Source organism: Festucalex cinctus, chromosome 20, assembly GCF_051991245.1.
Source record: "Festucalex cinctus isolate MCC-2025b chromosome 20, RoL_Fcin_1.0, whole genome shotgun sequence".
Lineage (NCBI taxonomy): Eukaryota > Metazoa > Chordata > Actinopteri > Syngnathiformes > Syngnathidae > Festucalex > Festucalex cinctus.
In genome coordinates this window covers 5,649,240-5,669,355 of record NC_135430.1, presented here as the reverse complement: position 1 = coordinate 5,669,355, position 20,116 = coordinate 5,649,240, and the positions used below count along the sequence as shown (strand labels likewise).

The following is a 20,116-nucleotide window of genomic DNA, read 5'->3' as shown; positions in this document are numbered from 1 at the left end:
TTGTACGCTCACTCAGTGTGCGTACGTGAGACGCAGGTAATCAGCCAGGAGGCAGAGTGTGTTCCGAAGAGCGACTCGAACACTCGTTAAAGGTTTTCAGCGCGCCAACATTGCACTTGGCGTCCCGCTGCGCGTTTTGAAGCACTACTACAGCATCATCATTACCAAGGCACCGAGCGGCAGATTTGCTGTCCACATATGTCCAATTACCGGCTCAAGGAAACATCGTCCTATCTGCCTAACTGCACGCATGCCTATGTTCACGGAAAAAGCATGATACATGACAACTACTTACTAGCCAGAAAATATCAGACGACTGCATTAAAAAACAAAAAACAAAAAAAAACTTGTCCACTGAAAACATCATATAAGCATAAATGTATGTCAGGAATGTCAAAATTATTTGAATTCAGAGGCCAAATTTGATGTTACTAGAAACTATGTTTAGAATAAATTCTTCTATCGATTATTCCATCGATTAGTCGAAGGATTGGATACATTTAATTTGGCATTGAAAGACATTCCCCCCATTACCGTTTATCAACCAAATAATGTTGTTTATTTGGTATTGTTTAATAATAAAATAACTAAACAACAGTTAAGTAAAACCACACGAGACAGATTGATGTTGTAGTCACCTAGCTTTTCGAAACAGATTCAGTTATTGATTCAGTTACTACTTTCCAGAGTGAAAGCAGATGTTTGCAAATATCTCATTTTGATCTTCATGAAGGACCACAGAAATCATAGATGATGATTGCTGAGAGACTCAAATCATAGGATTTGGACAATTTCAAATTCAACAATGACTCTAAATGATTACTTAGTTATTGTGGGAATGCTGGAGCATTCCCACATATGTTATCATGGTTTTTATTCTCCACACTTTTTCTTTTTTTTTTGCCATGTAACTACTCCCACATAATACTTCGGATTTACACTGTTCAAATTTCAACTTGCTTCAAACATTCACACCCCCCGGGGTATATATCGTCTGATTCCACATTACTTAAAGTATTCACACAATTTAACGTTAAATATAAACTTTTCCCCATTCATTTTCAATGGGAGAGGCATTGAACTATTACTAAGTGTCACCTTCCACGCCCACTTCCATACATATAATTTATCATCATTACCAGGTGTTCATTTCATTTTATTTGAAAGGGACAACGCACATTAATGAACAAGTTGTAAATATGCCAGATTCTAATTAATTTGGTAATTTGCATTTGTAGTCCCCTATACATAAGTACATTAAAATACACATCATATAGCAATACAAAATCAAGATAAAACAAATAAGAACATTGCAATAAAACCATAGAATACCATAGAAAGACGACTCGATAAAAACAAAACAATGTAAAAAGAGTTAATGGTCGCACTTCTGATTGTCTTTGAACCAACATTTAAGATTTCCTTTGAAAGAAGAGTATGTGGGACATTCTCTAATTGTGGAACACACGCTGTTCCAAATGTCGGTTGTATTTTACAGTTAGTCACTTTTTTTTTTAATGTGTTTCCTGAATGATGGTGTTTGATACTGCGCGTTGGCGCAGTTGGTAAAAAGCATTGTCCAGTAACCAGGAGGTCATCATTTCATAATGTATCTCTCAATTTACTTCATAAGCATTCTACATGCATTCAAATTAGCATTCAGCTTTCAGCATTCCCACGCAATTTCTCCAGAAATTGCACTTAGTTAAAATAGCTGTTCATTCATTTGATAATCATTTATTAATTAGTTGTCTATTAATTTTGACAGTTCTATCTATGGCCTAAAAAGCTATAAATAAAGACAAGTCACAATATTATTATTATTATTATTATTATTATTACTATTATTATTAATATTATTATTATTATTATTATTATTATTATTATTGGGTGCAAGTAATTACAAGTGCATTCTGTAAATATTCCCATTTATTATGATCTCATTACAGATTAATGTGAAATTTTGTAACAATAATTAGCACATTTTTTATTTTCTCATCAGAAAGTGAATTGTGTTCTGTCGTTACCGGCCAGATTGGACCCTGACGAGCCTGAAAACTTATTTACTAATCAGAACACTTAACTTTTTTTTATATCTATCCATCCATCCATCCATCCATCCATCCATCCATCCATAAATTGACCCAAATGGCAGCCAATGGAGATACTTGTTAAAAAGGAAATGATAAAACATTCCGACTACTGTTTACTTTCAACAGTACAAAGAGGCAAATAGGGACATTCGCATGTATGTGCAGCCATGAAACGGCCATACACGCTTTTCATGGGATGATAACAGCATGTCCATTTTACGAGCGGCACTCCACGCATGGCAAGGTATTAAAAAAAAAAAAAAAAAAAAAAAAAAAACTGTTAAAAAAAAAAAAAAGCTGTGAAAGTAGCTGCGAGGGGGTTGAGGTGTGCAAGTGGACGATCTTCCTTGGCTGCAGAAGAATGAAAAATGAAGTCCCGGGACACATTTTGCCTGGGAGAGAGAGCTCACTGAAGTGGACGGACGGAGCACTTTTCTTTTTTTTTCCCTTCCAGGATGTGCTGAAGCGGACATTAAAGCGCCGCAGGAACACGACGGCCTCCGCTGTGGGGGGGGGGACGCTTTAGTTCGCAGGATAAAAATATCACATTGGCTCGCCACGGACTAATCATATAACAGCTCTGTCCTTTACAAAGATACGTTTGGGCAAAGGACTTTTTGTCAATTGCCATTTACATAGTTTTTCCCGGACAGAGAAAACTTCAAAATGCTCACACCTCAACACCACTGAAAAGGATCAAAATACCAGTAATAAGATGGTTTCAGATAAATAGATGTCATGTTTTCAATAAGATAATAGCTCTCTGTTTTATTCAACCATGCAGTTAATAGAAGTTCAAGAATTGTTCAGTTTTTGCTAGTTTTTTATTTTTACTTCAATCAATGGACGTTGTGCTGCTCTTCAGCACCTGGGGGCAGTGAAATACAGTAAACTGCACTTTCATTTTTTATTTTCAGAGAGGATAAAGAATATATGCCTTACATGCGCTCTTTGCACTTTTTATGCTCAAATATCGGTTCCATTTAGTGCTTATGTGAGCGTCACATAGATGCTAATTGTTAGCTTGTGTGGCTATATAGTATTGTGTTAGCATTAAGCTAGCAGACTATATAGTTCCTTCCAGTGTGACGTCAAATTGAAGTGCGCCTCTTGCGTTGGAGGGCAGGGCGTCAATGCGAGTGTATTCAAAAACAATCAGTGTGAGCTAGAAAATTGGTCAAACAGTTTGATAAATCAGCGACCAATGCTATGGTGACTTGTGCACAGCCGATGGTTGCTCTAATGACTCAAAGAGAGATGAGATTGTTCTTTCGGCTGCCGGCAGTGATTCTAAAAACAGTGAGGCGTGAAAGACGAGCATGGTGGCTAGCGCGAACATACAACGCAACTGCTTTGCACCCACAATAAGTACTCAGATCATTTTATATTAGGTAGTTTTTCTCTTTTTCATATACAGTGGGTCATAACGTTAACCTCTGATTGTAAATTCCAGGCAGACGTGATGACTGTGCCATATTATTTTTAGTGGAACAATCATTCATAATTTTTTTTTTGCATAAGTATTCAAGTCATTTTGAACAAAAAGTTAACGATTGAACACGATTATCACAATTAACACTTTAACTCAAGCTTGATTTCTGTTGAGGAATGTGTTGTAAACGTGCGGTCTGTTTGTTAGCAGCTAGCAAGCTAAGATAGCTCGAAGACTTCGATATACAGCAAGACAAGTATATCCGGACACAAACGATTTATTGAATGACAATTTACACCATGAAAGTAGTGATCGACGTACTGTTTCAAGCAAAAACAACATACCTTCAACTTCCACTTCCACTTTTCCCTCCAACAAACTTCATTTTTTGTAGCTAGCGGCTCCAAACGACTGGTTTCAATGAGTCACAGTCATGTCCTACTTGGGCCTTTTTTTGTGACACTCGACATATTTCCCACCTTTTAACGAAAACGCTCGCCGAAAATCAAGCTCTTTACATTCAATTGTTATGGGATGTTTGCCCTCCGGGAGGCGGGAGTGACGTCAGCTGGAAGGGTCGATAGACAATTTTTATTTATGTATTTATTTTTAATAGTATAGTGTGGCAATAAATAGCTTAAAGACTCTTTATAGAATAATTATTCACTCACGTGAGATGTTGTTTTCTCACAAATCCAAGCAACAACAAAAAAAAAAAATCGAAACAATGGCTTGTATCTCGGGGAACCACTTTAACTCATTCACTCCCAGCCATTTTCACAGAAGCAATCCCGTTCACTTGTTTTGCTGAATTTTGACTGATTTTGCAAGGCCCACAGAATATCGTGTTCAATTGCTATAAAAGCATGGAACCTATCAAAAGAAAGATTAAAGTCTCTTCTTTCATCAGTTTCTATCTGTTTCCGTTTTGCAGCAATTAGCATTCAAAGAGAGCTAAGTTTCATCAATTTTCACAAATCTATTTAAAATTGTAAGTAATTTAGCTTTTTTTTCTAGATGGCCCTGGTTGGCCACCTGCTGGCCGTTAGTGTAATAACTACCATTTCTCCAACTGTTCTTTGCATTTGAGAGGCTGCATCAAATCCTTCTGTATGCTTTAGCATAAAAAAAAAAAAAACCCAAAAAACGTATAAATATGTCTTTGGGAGACTTAAAACATAAAAAAAAGGATTTACACGTTATTGGGAGCAAATGAGTTAGATATTCTAAAAACAAATAAAAAACGCAAGTATCAAGCAGGAAAGCAGTACATCAGCACATTTGTGGTTACCTATTCACAAAGTGACACCTCCAAAACATACTCATTCAGTTTTTGTGCTCTTTCAGAAACACCCGAAGATGCCACAAGATGAAAATTCTGGAAGTGTGGAATTGTCAATGTGGAGTCAACATTTTGGATTGTTGAGTACATTCAAAAGTATTTAAATATGTTCAAATGTACTTATAGGCTAAACGCTACAAACATAGCATATTTTCCCATAATACCACGGGGTATGTTTTGTGCATACGCAAGCCTGCAGACAAAACAAGAAATCATAAAAGTTACGAATAAATAATGTTTTTGACTTAATTTTCCAACACCGCTCTGGTCCGGTTGCGCCAGAAAGGCACGTTAACCCACCCCACCCGCCCCAAAGTATGAATGACACGAAGGCTAATTAAACGTCACACACACATCAACGGCCTTGACAGCTCGTGTGTGCGCAACTGCCGCAATGCGAGACGGCCGCTTAGTATGCACGGCGGAAAGGGAGAGTTCCACAAATCAATTCATCTCTTTATGCAGTTGGGGGGGGCTTGGGGCGGGTATTCAAAGATCATCTCCCCGTTTGGTCGCCTTCTGAAGGGAAATGTCATGGCAAAAGTGACAGATAAAGAGAACAAAGTAGCATTGCTTTTGGTGGCGACTGCAACGGAACAAAGTTGGAGGGGAAGGAACAAATGATTCCAAATGGTTTTGCAATCGGCCTTTCATTTTCATTTTCAGAGAAGACAAAAACCCGAGTATGGAAGACATTTTCACAACATTTGGACTCGTATTGTATTTTTATTGTTGTGCTTTTGTACTGAAGCAAATGAGTTGAAACAGTGCATGTACCAGAAAAAAATGTTTTTCCCACTTTTTTACTTTTTTTGCCACGTGGACTAGTTAGTCACCAAGTGCTCGGCTTTAATGGCGAGCGATTTGCCGCCGGCGTTTTGACCCAACCATTCGTCAGCGCAGCGTTGACATTTAAAGCGCGACTGACGCCGTCACTAATGGCTCCTCTTAAAAGTCAACTTTGCTTAAAGTGACTCAAATGAACTCGAGGGGGAAATAATCGGCGACTTTGCGTAACTAAATGCAAAGAAAACTCACCTCGTTATTCTGCAAAGCATTGTCACTCAATTCTTTTTATGTTGAAACTTGAAGTTACAATCGGTTAGAAAGTGATCGATGGAAATGCGTTGCTTGGAAAGCTGAGTGTTTTGTTTTTATAAATGGATTATTTTTTTTTAGCAGCTTCTGTGGCTCAAAGCGTGTCCCCGCTGACATGTGCTGCTTACTCAACTTTATTACTGTAAACAAAAAGTTGTCCATGTTGCAAACTCATCAATTTGCGCGCTATATTTAGCGACTTTTCTGACCCCTCCAGAGATTATTTGTCAATAAAGTTACTGCAGATTTTAATTCCTGCTATGAAATAGACAACATAAGTCACTTTTAGATACAAATATAGAACACTGGCTGATTGATGAAAAAAGTACAATTAAACTTCAAAAAATATATACGTATATATTAGTGCCTGGACTCAGAGCCCAAACACCACCAAATTACAAATCAATTTGAAGGGGTTACTGTAGTTGTACTTTTGCTGAAAAACACATCATTGTCCAAAACATGAAAAATTTATTTGATCATACTTGTTAATGGTAAATGGAGTACACTTATGTAGCACTTTATCGACACCACATGTTGTCCAAAGCGCTTCACCATTAAAGTGAACATATGCGGCCAATACGCTAGCGCAGCCGCGTCAACCTACGGAAAGGTTTTCCTGTTGACTTTCAAATAATAAATTAGGTGATCCTGCAGGTTCCCTTCCTTGCCTTTCACTGGCCAGCAGCAGAAAGCACCTTTGGTACAGTTTTGAAATCTATCTCTGTCTATACCCATCCATGCTGTGTCTGTCGTAGCAGCTAGCTTGCGTTAAGCTAACCTGGAGGAAGGTTGATGGTCTTTATTGTCTAATTGCGTCTTACCAGTTTCATATTAACCAGCTAAACATTGCCATACACATGGAAACATTTCAGTATATACGGTATCACACAATTTTCTGTAATTACTCACAATTTTTTGCTTCTACGTTTTTCGTCAAAGCATGTAACAGATATTTACTTGAGTAAAGTCGAAATCTACTCAACCAGTTCTCAGAACTTCTTGCTTACAGGTTTAGTTCTGCTCATGAGCATTGGTGTGCGAGGCCCCGTAGAGGTAACTTGAGCGGGGAATTTTCGCTCTGAGAAGATACGCCAAAGGCATACAACTGATTGGCAGGGATGGGGAATCCAGGTCCAGAGAGAGCAAACCCTGAAACAGTTTGACTTCAGCCACAGGTGCTTCTATGAACTCGTTTACCTGCCAGTTAATTAGAAGCACCTGTGGTTAAATAGTCAATCTGTGTCAGGGTTTTTACTTCCTGGACCTGGATTCCCCAACCCTGCTAATAGGCTATTTGAATTTGGCTCTGCAAGAAGATTACAAAAGCAAACATCTGCAGACTGGAAGATGAAACAGCGTTCTGCATCCTCCCGACAACTGGAAGCAAATATTGCGACCTACGTGTTTAAAAGGCTTCCTCCGCATATCTCGTCCTTGGCCCTTGCTCCCACTTGAATTGAATTCACCCTGTTGGTCCGTCCGTACGCATAATCCCGCTGACTGTCGCACAAACAAGCGCCAGGAAAAAAAAAAAAAAACTCCAAAATACCTCGTCCGAGTCTCACCAAGCAGAAAGGAGGTCATGAGAGATTTAGCGGTGTGAATGACTGCGAGGGATATATTTTTTTCCACTCGTACAACAACAGAGGCTTTTTGATTTTTTTTTCCTTTACTTTATTAGTGCCAGTGAGCAGGCCAGCCGCTGTTGCTCGTCCGTCACATAAAAGACGTCAAGGAAGCCGCTCGCTGCGTGCGAGGAGCTTACTTTAATTACCAGACGGCAGTTGTCGCCGGCGTGCCGCATTGTGTCGCTCGGGCCGACACAGCAAAGGACTTCTAATCCACGGGGGCGTCTTGCGGACCACTTTCGGAGGGGCTCAAACGTTTTTAGCGCCAGTGCGGATGCAGACTGCGAGCGAGCGGGCTCCGAAAGCAGCTTAACGCTAAGAACGCAGCTGGTGTTTGACATCTTTGGACAAACTCGACTGGACTTGGAAGGCAAGAGTCACACAACTCAGAGACACGACTCAAAGAATTCCTTTGGCTTTGAATGCTCTGGCATGCTTTTGGATCTGAACTCAATCAAAGCTGGGGAGATGATAGTGGACTTCCTTCGACATCATCAGACAGTCTCATCTAAATGACATCTGAGAGACAGCAAGAAACTTTGGAATTTGCCAAGACCAAATCAAGAATGCCTTGCAAGCAAAGTTTACTTCCGAACCTGATCACCGAGTTCTGGTCCCCACTTTTAAGGACTTCAAACTGGTCAGAGAAACCCTCCCTGACTGACACTTGATCTCATCCGAGATGATCGTCTTCTAGCATCAAGTAGCTACTGCCAGAGCGACATGAGCAAAAGTCGTTTAATGCCGTCAAGAAACGGCCGGACGTTTTGTTCACTTTCTGCTTTGATGACTAAGTCAGGAAAGATGACTCAGGATTTCTTGCTCCCTGTGGAGCTCTAAAAAAAAATGAATCCAAATTAATATTTTTAACATATTTTTTTTTAGTTTTTGGATAAAATATTCTTTAAATGAATGAATGATTTAGATTTAAAAAAAAAAAAAAAAGAATAATTAAGTTAGTCAACAAATGTCCACATTTTAAAGTTTACAGAAAATGAGAGATCAAAGGGTCGTCGAAAAATATAAAAAATATTTTTAATTTTTTAAAAATAAATTAAATTAAATTAAATTAAATGTTTAAAAATCACCTAAAATGGTCCAAAAAGTGACCATAAAATGTCCAAAAAGGAAGAGGAAAAGTAGGAAAATTACCATAAAATTCTGTGGAATTGCCAAAAATGTCGAAGAATTAAAAAAAAATAAAATAAAATAAAAAATTAATTAAAAAAAATAACAATAATTAAAAATGTTCTATTATGATACAGCTTTAATTAGCTCATGGGCCCTCAGTATACATCTTCATCATAATGTTCAAATATTTTTGCGGCTCCAGAAAGATTTTTTTGTTATTTATTTGGCCTATAACGGCTCTTTTGACAATAAAGCTTGCTGACCCTTGGGTTAAGAAGATGGATGGATGGATGGATGGATGGATGGATGGATGGATGGATGGATGGATATTGACTTTAAAAATATGAAGTAGTTGCAACAAATTAGAACTTTTTATCCCAACAAAACGTTTTTCTCTCAATTGCTATCATAACATTCTGACTTTTTCCCTTCCTTTGGCACGTGTGGGTGCACTTGGTCGTTGTCCTTGGACAAACTCCTCCCTGTACCCAACAAGTTCAAGGACCCCGTGCTCGAGAATCTCACCGTCTTTGACGGAAGTACTACATGGCATCCTCAAGTGCTCAGCCGCTTCAATTTCACATTTTTTTTCCCCCGAAAATGTCACAAGTTGGCCATAGCATCTTTTTGTTCTGCAAAGTGCACTTGAGCAACTTTGCATAATGTTGTCAAGCGAGCGGCGCGGGACCACGCTCCCCGTGTCCGTTAAAGGGGGCCGGCTGATGGTATCAAGCTGCTTTTATTGGCGCTCAAAATGGCTTCAGTGACTGCGGCCTCTCAGTCATTCTCGGGTTGAGGACAAAACAAGTACAGCCGGGCGAGCCTCGTTTTTATTATCCGACGCCTTCCGATCTGACGCCGTCCCGAGCTGCGCATCTTTTGATTTGATTTATCTTTGAGCCCATTGCAAAGTCATCCCAGCTATTTTTATCCTGCGTCATACGAGTAATACGTCCGTGGAGGACAGCGGGACGACACTTTAATGTCACCTTAAACGAAAGCATGCTCAGACTTTTTGTCTTCATGTTCTCCGGCGCAACATTTGGCCAATTGGTGAGAGCTGTTCAACAACCATCTGTGGGACGCTCTTAATAAACAAGTCATCCAAATATGTACAACAAGCTCATTAAACCATCTGGAAATGGTCGTAGTTGGATATATAAATACACAACAAGGATTAAATGAATCCTTGAATAGTATAGCTGCAATGTCAAATATTGTATATTCATTTAGTATGTTGTTGTTTTTTTAATCATTTTAAATACATTGTCTTCTGTGGAAGCACAAGTACTAGCCTAATTAAATTACATTATCATAAATTAAATGTACACAAATTTGAATGAATGTAATACTATCATAATTAAAATTAATGATAGAAAATACTCTATTTTAATGCAAATATTTAATATATTTTTGAATAACATACATTCATATAATGATCAAAATAAAGTCAAACACAGCCACATCATATGATCTTTTTTCTAGTTTGTGGCTGTATGTGGAAATAATTTATTATCATAAATTATAGCTATACAAATTTGAATAATTGTAATAATGAGATAAGGAAAATAAAATGCATTAAAAATATTAATATTATTTTTTTCTTTTACAATGTAATTAAAATTTAAAAATGTAAATACAATTAAAATGTCATTAATTAAATTAATTTTAAAATATTTTTTTTCTACTCTGTGGCTGTATGTGGAAATTTATTATCAAATTTTTGCTATGCAAATTTGAATAATTGTAACAATGAGATAAGGAAAATAAAATGCATTAGTGCTATTTTACCAAAAAGAATTACACAGAAATATTATTTGTTTCTTTTAAAATGTAATTAAAATTTAAAAATTTTAATAAAATTAAAATGTAATTAATTAAATTAATTTTAAAATAATTATTTTTTTTGTGGCTGTATGTGGAAATAATTATCATAAATTATAGCTATACAAATTTGAATACGGAATTGTAATAATGAGATAAGGAAAATAAAATGCATTAGTGCTATTTTACCAAAAAGAATTACACAGAAATATTAATATTAAATCACGTATTTTTATGTCATGTAAATGTCGACAAAATCTAATAAAAATCAGGAAAAATAATTGAAAGAAATTAAATGTGTCAATACAGAATATATGCACGGTCAAATGTTAAAGCATGAAAAAAAAAAAAAAACATGAAATCATCAGACGGCATTCCCAAAGCGATCTTGCGCGAGCCTCCCGATCACTGCAGTCCCACCTAAAGTGAGGTGTTCGGCGGCAGAGATGGTTGCCATGGTAACACCTTCCGTCAGCTCGCCACAAATGTCGCCGCTCGGGGGAGAGTAGCAAAGGGAAAGCGCCGCTAATCCATTCGACAAAATGCATGCGTGCACACACTCCCCCCCCCTCTGCGCCGACTTGGGAGTCCAACACCCCACCCATACGCTGTCTACATTTATTTTTTTTATATAGAGATTTGTATTTTCGAATGGGTTGTCTGGTCTTTAAGCAAACATATTGCTTTCTGCTTTCGGCCCCGTTCGCCGCGTAGCATAGTGGATGAGACACTCAGTAAATTGCTTGCTATTTTGCTGTTCAAAGTTATTATCTATGCTTTGGTTTAACACCATCTGAAGCAGACATCTGTGAAAAATATACTTGATTACCCAAACACTTAATTCCGATGTTTCATGAGGTTAATTTACTGCCTCGGACGTGACGAAGGAGCAACTCCATGAGTCAAGTATCCAGTCAAAGTTTGTTGCTAGCTAGCTAGATAGCTGGTGCGGCGCAAGTAGCGCCAAGCTTGCCTTGACCTCCGACTACCCGCGATAGCTGACGTGAGTGTCTCGCATGTCCAGCCCAGTGAAGGCTTTTTTAGGACCGTCTCGGCTGTCAGTTAAGATAAGTTTTGCTATTAAGTGTGTTTTGATTAGGCGCAAACAAAGCGCAAGGCAAGACCGCTTAACCGGCAAACAAAATCCATTTTTGGGTTAGATTTATATGGTTCCGCAGATCCTTAAAGCGATGGAACACTTAGAACTAATTTTCCAGTATTGGATTAGGCATTGTGTATAAAGAATAAAAGTGCAAAAATCTCTGGCATCTTATTGCCGGAGTTTTCTTTTAAATCGATTAAGTATCAAAATTCGAACGTACCATGGTGAACGCCATTATCCTGGTCACGTGATCGTGATGACATATCCCGTGCGTAAAACGAAAAAAGCTGCCTTCGCTCATTTCAATGGGAGTTTGCTGACGTAATTGGCAAGAAAAAGACAGTCTTCAATCCCAAATACTCAACTTTATTTCTAACGCACTTTAAAACAAGTATTGCTGTATACAAAGTGCTGTATATGAAACAGAAATTGGTCATGCAGTAAAGAATAAGATAAGAAAAACAAGAACAAAGCAAATATTTTAGGTGAGTATGCACTTTACTTTGGAATCAGCCAGTGCTCCCTCAAACGTCTCCATCTTGTCCAAAATGCTGCTGCTCGTCTCCTTACTGGTGCCCGTAAGAGGGAACACATAACCCCTATCCTGGCCTCTCGTCACTGGCTGCCCGTGAAATTTGGAGTCCACTTTAAAATTCTTCTTTTTGTTTTCAAATCTCTGAATGATCTTGCCCCACCTTATCTTGCTGAGCTCTTACACCTCTACACACCTGCCCGTGCCTCAGGTCAGCAGACCAGACTCAATCGGAAGGTGCCGAGGGCAAAGCGGAGGCATAGAGGAGAACAAAGCAAATATTTTTTTGTTGTTGCCGGTCCCCCCCTTTGGAATGACCTTCCACTAAATATTAGGCAATCTTCCTCTTTATCCTCTTTTAAAACACGTCTTAAAACACATTTATATTCTTTGGTTTTTGGCGCACCATCAGACTTGTTTTTGGTGTTTTGTGGTGTGTATGAATTTGATGTTTGATGTTTAATCTACTTATTTATCTATGCATTCATTTATTTATTTATTATTTACTCGCCTACTTCTTAATTTACTGATGTAAAATTTATTTACTTGTTAAAAAAAAAAAAAACTTGTATACGCACATCAAAATGTTTGCTTTGTTCTTGTTTTGTTACCTTATTCTTTACTGCACAACCAATTTCTGTTTATATACAGCAGTTTGTATACAGCAATGCCTGTTCGAGTTGAGTTGATTTGAGATAAAAAGTGCTATAAAATCCTAATTGCTCAACATACATTTTTTTAGGGAAGAGTTGAAATTAACCATTTCACAGAATAACTGGTTACCGTAATTTCCGGACTATAGAGTGTACTTGATTATAAGCCGCACCCAGTACATTTGTAAAGGAAAAAGCATTTTGTACATACATAAGCTGCACCTGACTATAAGCTGCATGTGCCCACATTTCAAAGAAAGACGGTACACAGAAAGAGTTTTCAAAGGTTTTAGAATATACCTTAGCTTTTCTTTCCAAACAGTGCCTCTGATGCGCCAGTAACACAGCAGCAATACGGTAGTAACAGGGTGGTTAAAAATAACATACTGGTAAAAGTCATTGAGACTTCTTGTATTTTCCATGATGAGGGTCTGTTCATGCTCATTTTATTCATCCACAAAGTGCTAAGTTAGATTAAACTTGCATCTTCCTCCACACATATATTCCGCAGGCTTGAAAGCATGTGACAAAAGTGGCGGCTTTTCGTCCGGAAATTACGGTAACTTTTCATAAGTCTTGTGTTCCTTTATGATGGTTTTCCATTGAATTGTCCAAAATTAAAACAAGAATTATCCTAACAAATGACCTTTAATTGCTAAGTTTGGTGTTGAAATTGCTTCATTTAATGGCAGTCAATGGCACCAATTTCATTTTTGGATTGAGTTGACACAAATTGGTCAAACTAATGGCCTTGCGCATCCTTAAAGTGACACATTGAATACTTGCATGTGTCATTCCCAAGTCACAATAACCAACATGATGTTGATTCACTGGCAGATGAGCCAACTCATAGGAAATCCAAACATAAGCGACAACAACGTGGCTTTACTTACCTTCGTTGTCCTTGAGGGTGAAGTTGGGATTGACCGGCATCTGGCTGGGCAGCGAGAAGGAGAAGCGCTGCCCGTTGGCAAAGTCGTCCTTGTCCACGGCGCTGAGCGTCTGGATCACCTGACGTCGGGTGAAAGCGGACAAGATCATTAGCCCAAAACGAGGACGGGTGGCGTCCAGCCCAAACGTCTGACTTGAGTTTGTTCCTTTTAATTGGCGACAGTGTGGGAACTGGTGACAGCCGCCTCGGGAGAAAAACAAGCTGCCAACGCACTTTTTTTTTTTTCCTCTTCAAGTGAGAGATCTGTTTTGTTCCTCTGAGCTCCATCTTTTGGAAATCTCTCGCTACACTACGTCCAATTACAGTTTTACAGTATGTGGTTTTATGGGCCGACACGGCAAACAAACCATCTTTAGCTTGGCTTGACTGGCTGTCCGCAGGTCTTTAAGAAGCTTCTTGTTACATTTCTTTATCTTTACATTCTATTTAAGGTTTTTCCAAAAAAAATGCCACCAAGAATAAACCGCATCATTATACTGGCTTGCCGTGCGTCAGCGGGTCTTCGAAAAGTTTCAAATGAGAACTTTCTGAAAATTGACTGAAATTCCCAACAGCCCGTCCGTCGATTCTTAAAAAAAAAAAAAAAAGTCGTTCCAGAGTGAATCAAGACTACCTCTGATGTAATGTTAATTTCGTCAACGAAAACTAAACAAAAATAATTTCGTCAACACACATTTTTCACTGGACTAAAACTAGATTATACTAGATTTAAACCTTCATTAATAAACAATAACTGGGACTAAATCAGTATGCATTTTTTTGTCGACGAATGAAGAGGACACGAAAATGTACTTCACTTCATAAAAACTGGACTAAAATTCATGGACATTTTAGTTCAAGAACAAAAACGTGACTAAAAATAGGATTTTGTAAAATCTTGTCACTGCTAATCTGTCACTGTGACACTGTCATGTGACACAGCTAAGTCTGTTTGAATGCTCTATATAAATAAAGATGACTTGACTTGACCCTCTTTCAAATCTGCAGCTAGCGAGTGCAACATGCACAAACACATGGGACAAACACGAGGTGCATTCACGGTTAAAACAAAAAAGTAAATTATAGTTATAATGCAACATTAATCTAACAGCGATAATGTTCATTATAGCTAGTTCATTTACTAACTCATAGCATGGTAGCCACTTGTTGATATACTGTAATTGTGTGTCAAGTTGTTCTTTCATCAAAAAGATGAGAGAAATAAAGACTGAAATAAACAATTAAAATGCTAAATTTATAGTTGACTAAAAATGGACAAAAAAAAATGGGATGAAGTTGAATCACTATGATAAAAACTAGCAAGCGTAATTGAAATTGGACTAAAACCGAGACTAAATTTTAAAATGGTGGATAAAATTAACATTACTCTTATGGTTGCAGTCATGTAGTGCACTCCCATTTTGTCAACCAAATTCTTAACCATTCCGTAGAAGTATAAGAGTTCAGACTTTAAACACCGCTTTGTTTGTCCAGGTGCCAAACTGCGATGCTAGCTAGCTTTTGAACGCACTTTAGTTTTTGTGTTTGCCTCTTTGATCACGAAGTCTGTAATCATAACTACACTTTCTATATCCAAATAAAACGAGGTTGAGCTGCAGGTTGTGAAGAATTGATCTTGTTAATGAACTCATGGGAAGGCAAACGTTGAAAGCGGTTGATGTCTTGAACGTGTGCAGCCAAGCCTAAAGCACAATGTCATTGCTCGCACTTAATCCGCAGTAAAGCCGCTGCGTCATTTAGCGCAAAAAAACCTTCATTCAAACTTCTCCCTAACTAGCTTCAAATAATTAGAAATGAGGTTTGCTTTTTTTTTTAGTCTTTCTATTCCGCCAGCGAGTCGGCCTCTCGGCCATTTTCGTGTGACTGATTGCTCTCTATCTCCAGAAAAGGAGAAAAAAAATCTGCTTAATTCAAATGACTTAAACAGCAGAGAGCAAAGTGGAAGGAGCTTCAATTGTGAGAATTGGTGTCATTTGTTCTTTCCATTTTCAATGGCAATTGAAAAACAAACAAGTGGCTCATTATTGTTTTTTTTTATGTTTGTTTGTTTTTTAAACTAAGACAAGAAAAAATGGAAAAAAGAGATTTGGTAACGTGAAATGAGAGCATTTTTTCACAAGTCAATTTTAGGGTGAGATCGAAAATGTGAAATTGAAAACCTGAAAATTGAAAAACAGGACTGATTTTACGATTTGATTAATAGTGATTTCCTAAACCAGATTTTTTTTATTTTTTTTTATTGAGCATTAGCAATTCTACATTAGCTTGTTAGCCGCTACAACCGAGACACACAGTTCCTAATGTACCATTAGCAATTCCACATTAGCTTGTTAGCCGCTACAGTCGAGACACAGTTCCTCACGTACCATTAGCAATTCTACATTGGCTTGTTAGCAACTACAACCGAGGAGGTTGTTAAAAATGGAGGATGTCGCCGCTACCCACCTGTCCGGCCCTGGTGCTCTCGCAGACGATGACCTCCTCGTCGGCGGCGGCCACTTGCGGCGCGTTGTCGTTGACGTCCAGCACCTGCACGGTGACCGGGATGTAACTGAGCAGGCCCGGATTGTCTGGTGACACACAAAATATCAAAAGGTCAGCCGTCTAATTCGTCGTGCAATAACACCCGGGGCTTTTCCTGTCTGGCTGCTGCTACTCACGCTCGCTCGCTGCAAACCTTTCATCATGTTTGTCAACAAACAGAAACGTCGCTGAACTGAAAATGGACAAACTGGGAAGCAAACATCCATGATTTGGTTGGTTGGAGGCAATTTCTCACAGGCATAAAGAAAACATTTAATTGCGAATTGTTTAGCAAATAATGGCTAGCCTGCTCAATTAACTCATTTGCTCCCAAAAACGTATAAATACGTTCGATTTTAAATGTTTTAAGTGTCCCAAAGACGTATTTATACGTTTTTGTTTTTTGTTTTTTTGTTTTATGGTAGAGCATACGTTAGGTTTTGATGCAGCCTCTCAACTGCAAAGAACGGTTGAAGAGCTGGTAATTACTGAAATGGCCAGCGCTAATAGCCACACAGTATAAGAGAGTATAAGAGATCAACCAGGGCCTGATGAAAGAAGAGACTTTAATCTTCCTTTTGGTAGGTTGCATGTTTTGATAGCAATAGAACACAACATTCTATGGGCCTTGCAAAATCAGTCCAAATCCAGTAAAACCGCCGGGAGTGAAGGGGATTGCGTCTGTGAAAATGGCCGCCAGTGAATGAGTTAATAGAGCCCAGGTTTCAAAGCAAACATGGTGATGTGGCATTTAGCTATGCTGCACACAAATGGAAGTGAAGTCAACTTGCTTTTAAATACAGGTTAAAAAAATACCCCCCGCCCCCCTCCTTTTCTTTGATTAAGGTCTTTTAAAAATTGTCTAAATCAATGACTTCTTGTCATTTCACAAAGCCACTTTTCATCTTTTCTTTGAAATGTTTTTAAATCGACAGAAAAGTAAAAAAAAAAAAAAAAAAGCCTGTCCTTTAATGATCAGGTTTAACTATGTCTGAATTTCCTATTTTTGAATCTCCTTGTGTTTTTAAATGTACGCCATCCATATTTTCTGATTTTCTCATTATAGTTTGATTGACACTTCACACAGTTCAACTACGGCAGTAGAAAAGAAAGAATCCTCGTTGAAGTCGTTTGCCGGTTTTCTCAATATCTCAATCTTAAGTCAAATGAAATTTAACAATTTCTTTTTCTTTTTTTCTAATGAGAAGTATGTGCGATGTGATGTCATAGTGAAATATTTGACTGTGCTGTATAATGAAGAGCATTGGGAAGAACTGCAAATCTAGAGTAAATCCATCAACATGTTTTGAAAAGGATTGTGCATGTGAAATGTGCATTGCGAGCAAAGCCCACAGATAGAAGAAAAGACAATTTTCCTTGGCAGACACGTGACATATTGTGGAATTAAATCAAATGGGATGCTCATCAAATCTCGATTCAACTAGCTTTGACATTTCCGCTTCTGACACTGCTATAAAGTTAACATTTAAAACGTACAACGGATAATATTCAAATGTATGCTTCTTAAATATCCAGCCATTCAAATTGTCGAGGAATGTGACTTAACTTTGATATCGTGTCGACTTTCTTTCATTTTTTTTTTTTTTGTATTCATGTCTGCCCTTTGTCATGACGATATTCAATGTGAAGGACAAACGGAAGAAGATGGCACCTTCATAAAGCAAGCTGCCCGTTTTCCTGATGTGTTGATCAGGTTGCGACTTTTTTTGTTAGAAGGTCACGCAGGTGCAGTTGTTGAGTTAAACAAATGTTTGTATTTTGTGCCTGCGTGAGCTTGCACCTGACGCTTGCTTTGACAGACACATTTTTTTTTTTTTTATGCTTTCTACTCACTCGCCTGCTGCTCTTTTATGCGTGACTGCAGGCGTCCTTGCCCATTCAAAGGCTTGCTGGCTTCTTCTTTTTTTTTGTTTTTTTTTGGGCGGGCGCCTTTGAATGGAGGCGCCCAGGCCGCATGCAAATGAGAGACGGTGGAGATAATGAAGCATTAGCATGCGCTACCTCCGTTGCTTGGCAGGGGATTTGCCGAATTGTGATTACAAATTAGCCAAGTTACCTGATAGCTAAAGTAAGCGGGGGCCCGCTTTCATTTAATTAATTGTTACTGTATGAAAGGACATTGAACAATCGGGACTAATTTGATTTTGGTAGTCAATTATAAGGAGGAGTGCGCCTGATCTGATTTGAATACACTCTAATCAATATGTAAATGATCCCCCCCTCTTATCCTCGGCAAGCGCAATTGTAAATTTCACGCTTAAAGCATTTCACGCTGGCAATATTTACTCACTGTGGTGATTGCATCGAGAGCGGGAAAGGCAAAATGTTTGAAGGCGGGTGGTGCCTCTTTTTTTTTTTTTTTTTTTACTGGCCGGGTACCTACCAACCTCCGAGGCCATCACGGTGATGTTGTGCCAGGCCGTGTCCTCGCGGTCCAGCGGCTGCGTGGTCCTGATCATGCCGCTCATCTCGTCCATGCGAAAGTAGACGGGCTCCGCCTCCTTTTTGTCCATGTAATACCTGAAAGCATCAAGCAACAGTCAGCCATGCAGTCGTCTTCGATGTTACTCACACAGAATAGCGAAACGAGAAAAAAAAAAAACAAAAAAAACGGGAAAGGGCAGCTTTGAAGCTCATGATGGTTCACAGCCTTTGACAGGTTGCCCAAGCAATTGTAAGATCGACACGGTGCAGTGTATTGATCGGAAGGCAGGGACGACTCACTTCCCAAAGACCAAAAGCTAACATAGATGTGCAACAACAGCATATCAAAGTGGAACGAGGCCAATAAAACTAGACAGGATCAATTGTTGACAGAAATCAACAACATGATAGGGTTAAAGGTTAGCAATGAGGGATTCCCATTGTTAGGGTTCACAATTGTCATGAGTCATGACACTATTAGTCACTCCTTATAGGGTATATGCCATGGAAGAGGCGGGACTGTTTTTGCACAAAGGTTTGTTTCCGGTTCCTGTTGTGACGTAATTGGCCGCGTCCCATTGGTAACGGCACAACCTTAGACACCTGCACCCGCAACGGGGTATATGTCGATGGACTTCCGGTGGAAAAAGTCAATCAGAGAAAAAAAAAGGTAAAAATGAAAAAAAGTGAATAAATAGAGGCATATGCGTACAACAACCACTTCTACTCAGTGTTGCTGTGTCCCGTTGTGTGACGCTACCGCTAGATATAATGGCATACTTCGTTTTTTTTTGTTTTGTTTTTTTATTTCCCTCCGACGCGGAGACACAACGTCGGTGGCTTTTCGCCATCCGCCGGGAGCAGTTTGCTATTACACGCCACACTTGCGTGTGTAGTCGGCATTTTTTGAAAGAGGATTTACTGGAGGCCACGTCAGAGGAAGGACGGCGTTCGTTGACAAGAGGAGCCATCTCTGTGTTGTTTGAATGGAACACACATATAGCTTAAATCCTTTGTCTTTTTTTTAAGATAACGTGGATGAATGTGCTTTTATTATACGACTTACGTCCGACAAAGTAAGGTGAGGTAAATCGAGCAGAGAACGAGTGAAAAATAAAGCCATTTTGCTTGGATAGTGGTAACCAGAAACTGCAGTGTACACGGCACACTTTTGCCGGAAGTGCGTGAAGGTGGAAATGTGAGTATTGGGTAATTCTGCGAAATATTGCACCACAACTGCACCCGCAGTCTGCGCCCAGTTACCCACCTATTCACTAAAGATATTGCTCTAATCATATACCGGCGCAAACACGCCCACAAAACTTACAGCTTGGACAAATTTTGCACCTGATTTACCA

The 20,116-nt window shown here is 38.8% G+C and overlaps 1 protein-coding gene across 3 annotated transcripts in view; it reads right to left on the bottom strand.

Annotated features, from left to right (window-relative positions):
• The window catches only part of LOC144009262 (cadherin-18), a 97,691-nt gene that overhangs the window by 9,731 nt on the left and 67,844 nt on the right, over nt 1–20,116 (bottom strand). For all 3 annotated transcript variants that reach the window (XM_077508893.1, XM_077508895.1, XM_077508894.1), the window contains 3 exons: nt 18,718–18,854; nt 16,236–16,360; nt 13,732–13,849 (listed from right to left, as the gene is read on the bottom strand). In XM_077508893.1, the coding sequence (XP_077365019.1) occupies nt 13,732–13,849; nt 16,236–16,360; nt 18,718–18,854 (380 nt within the window). The remainder of the gene's footprint in view (nt 1–13,731; nt 13,850–16,235; nt 16,361–18,717; nt 18,855–20,116) is intronic.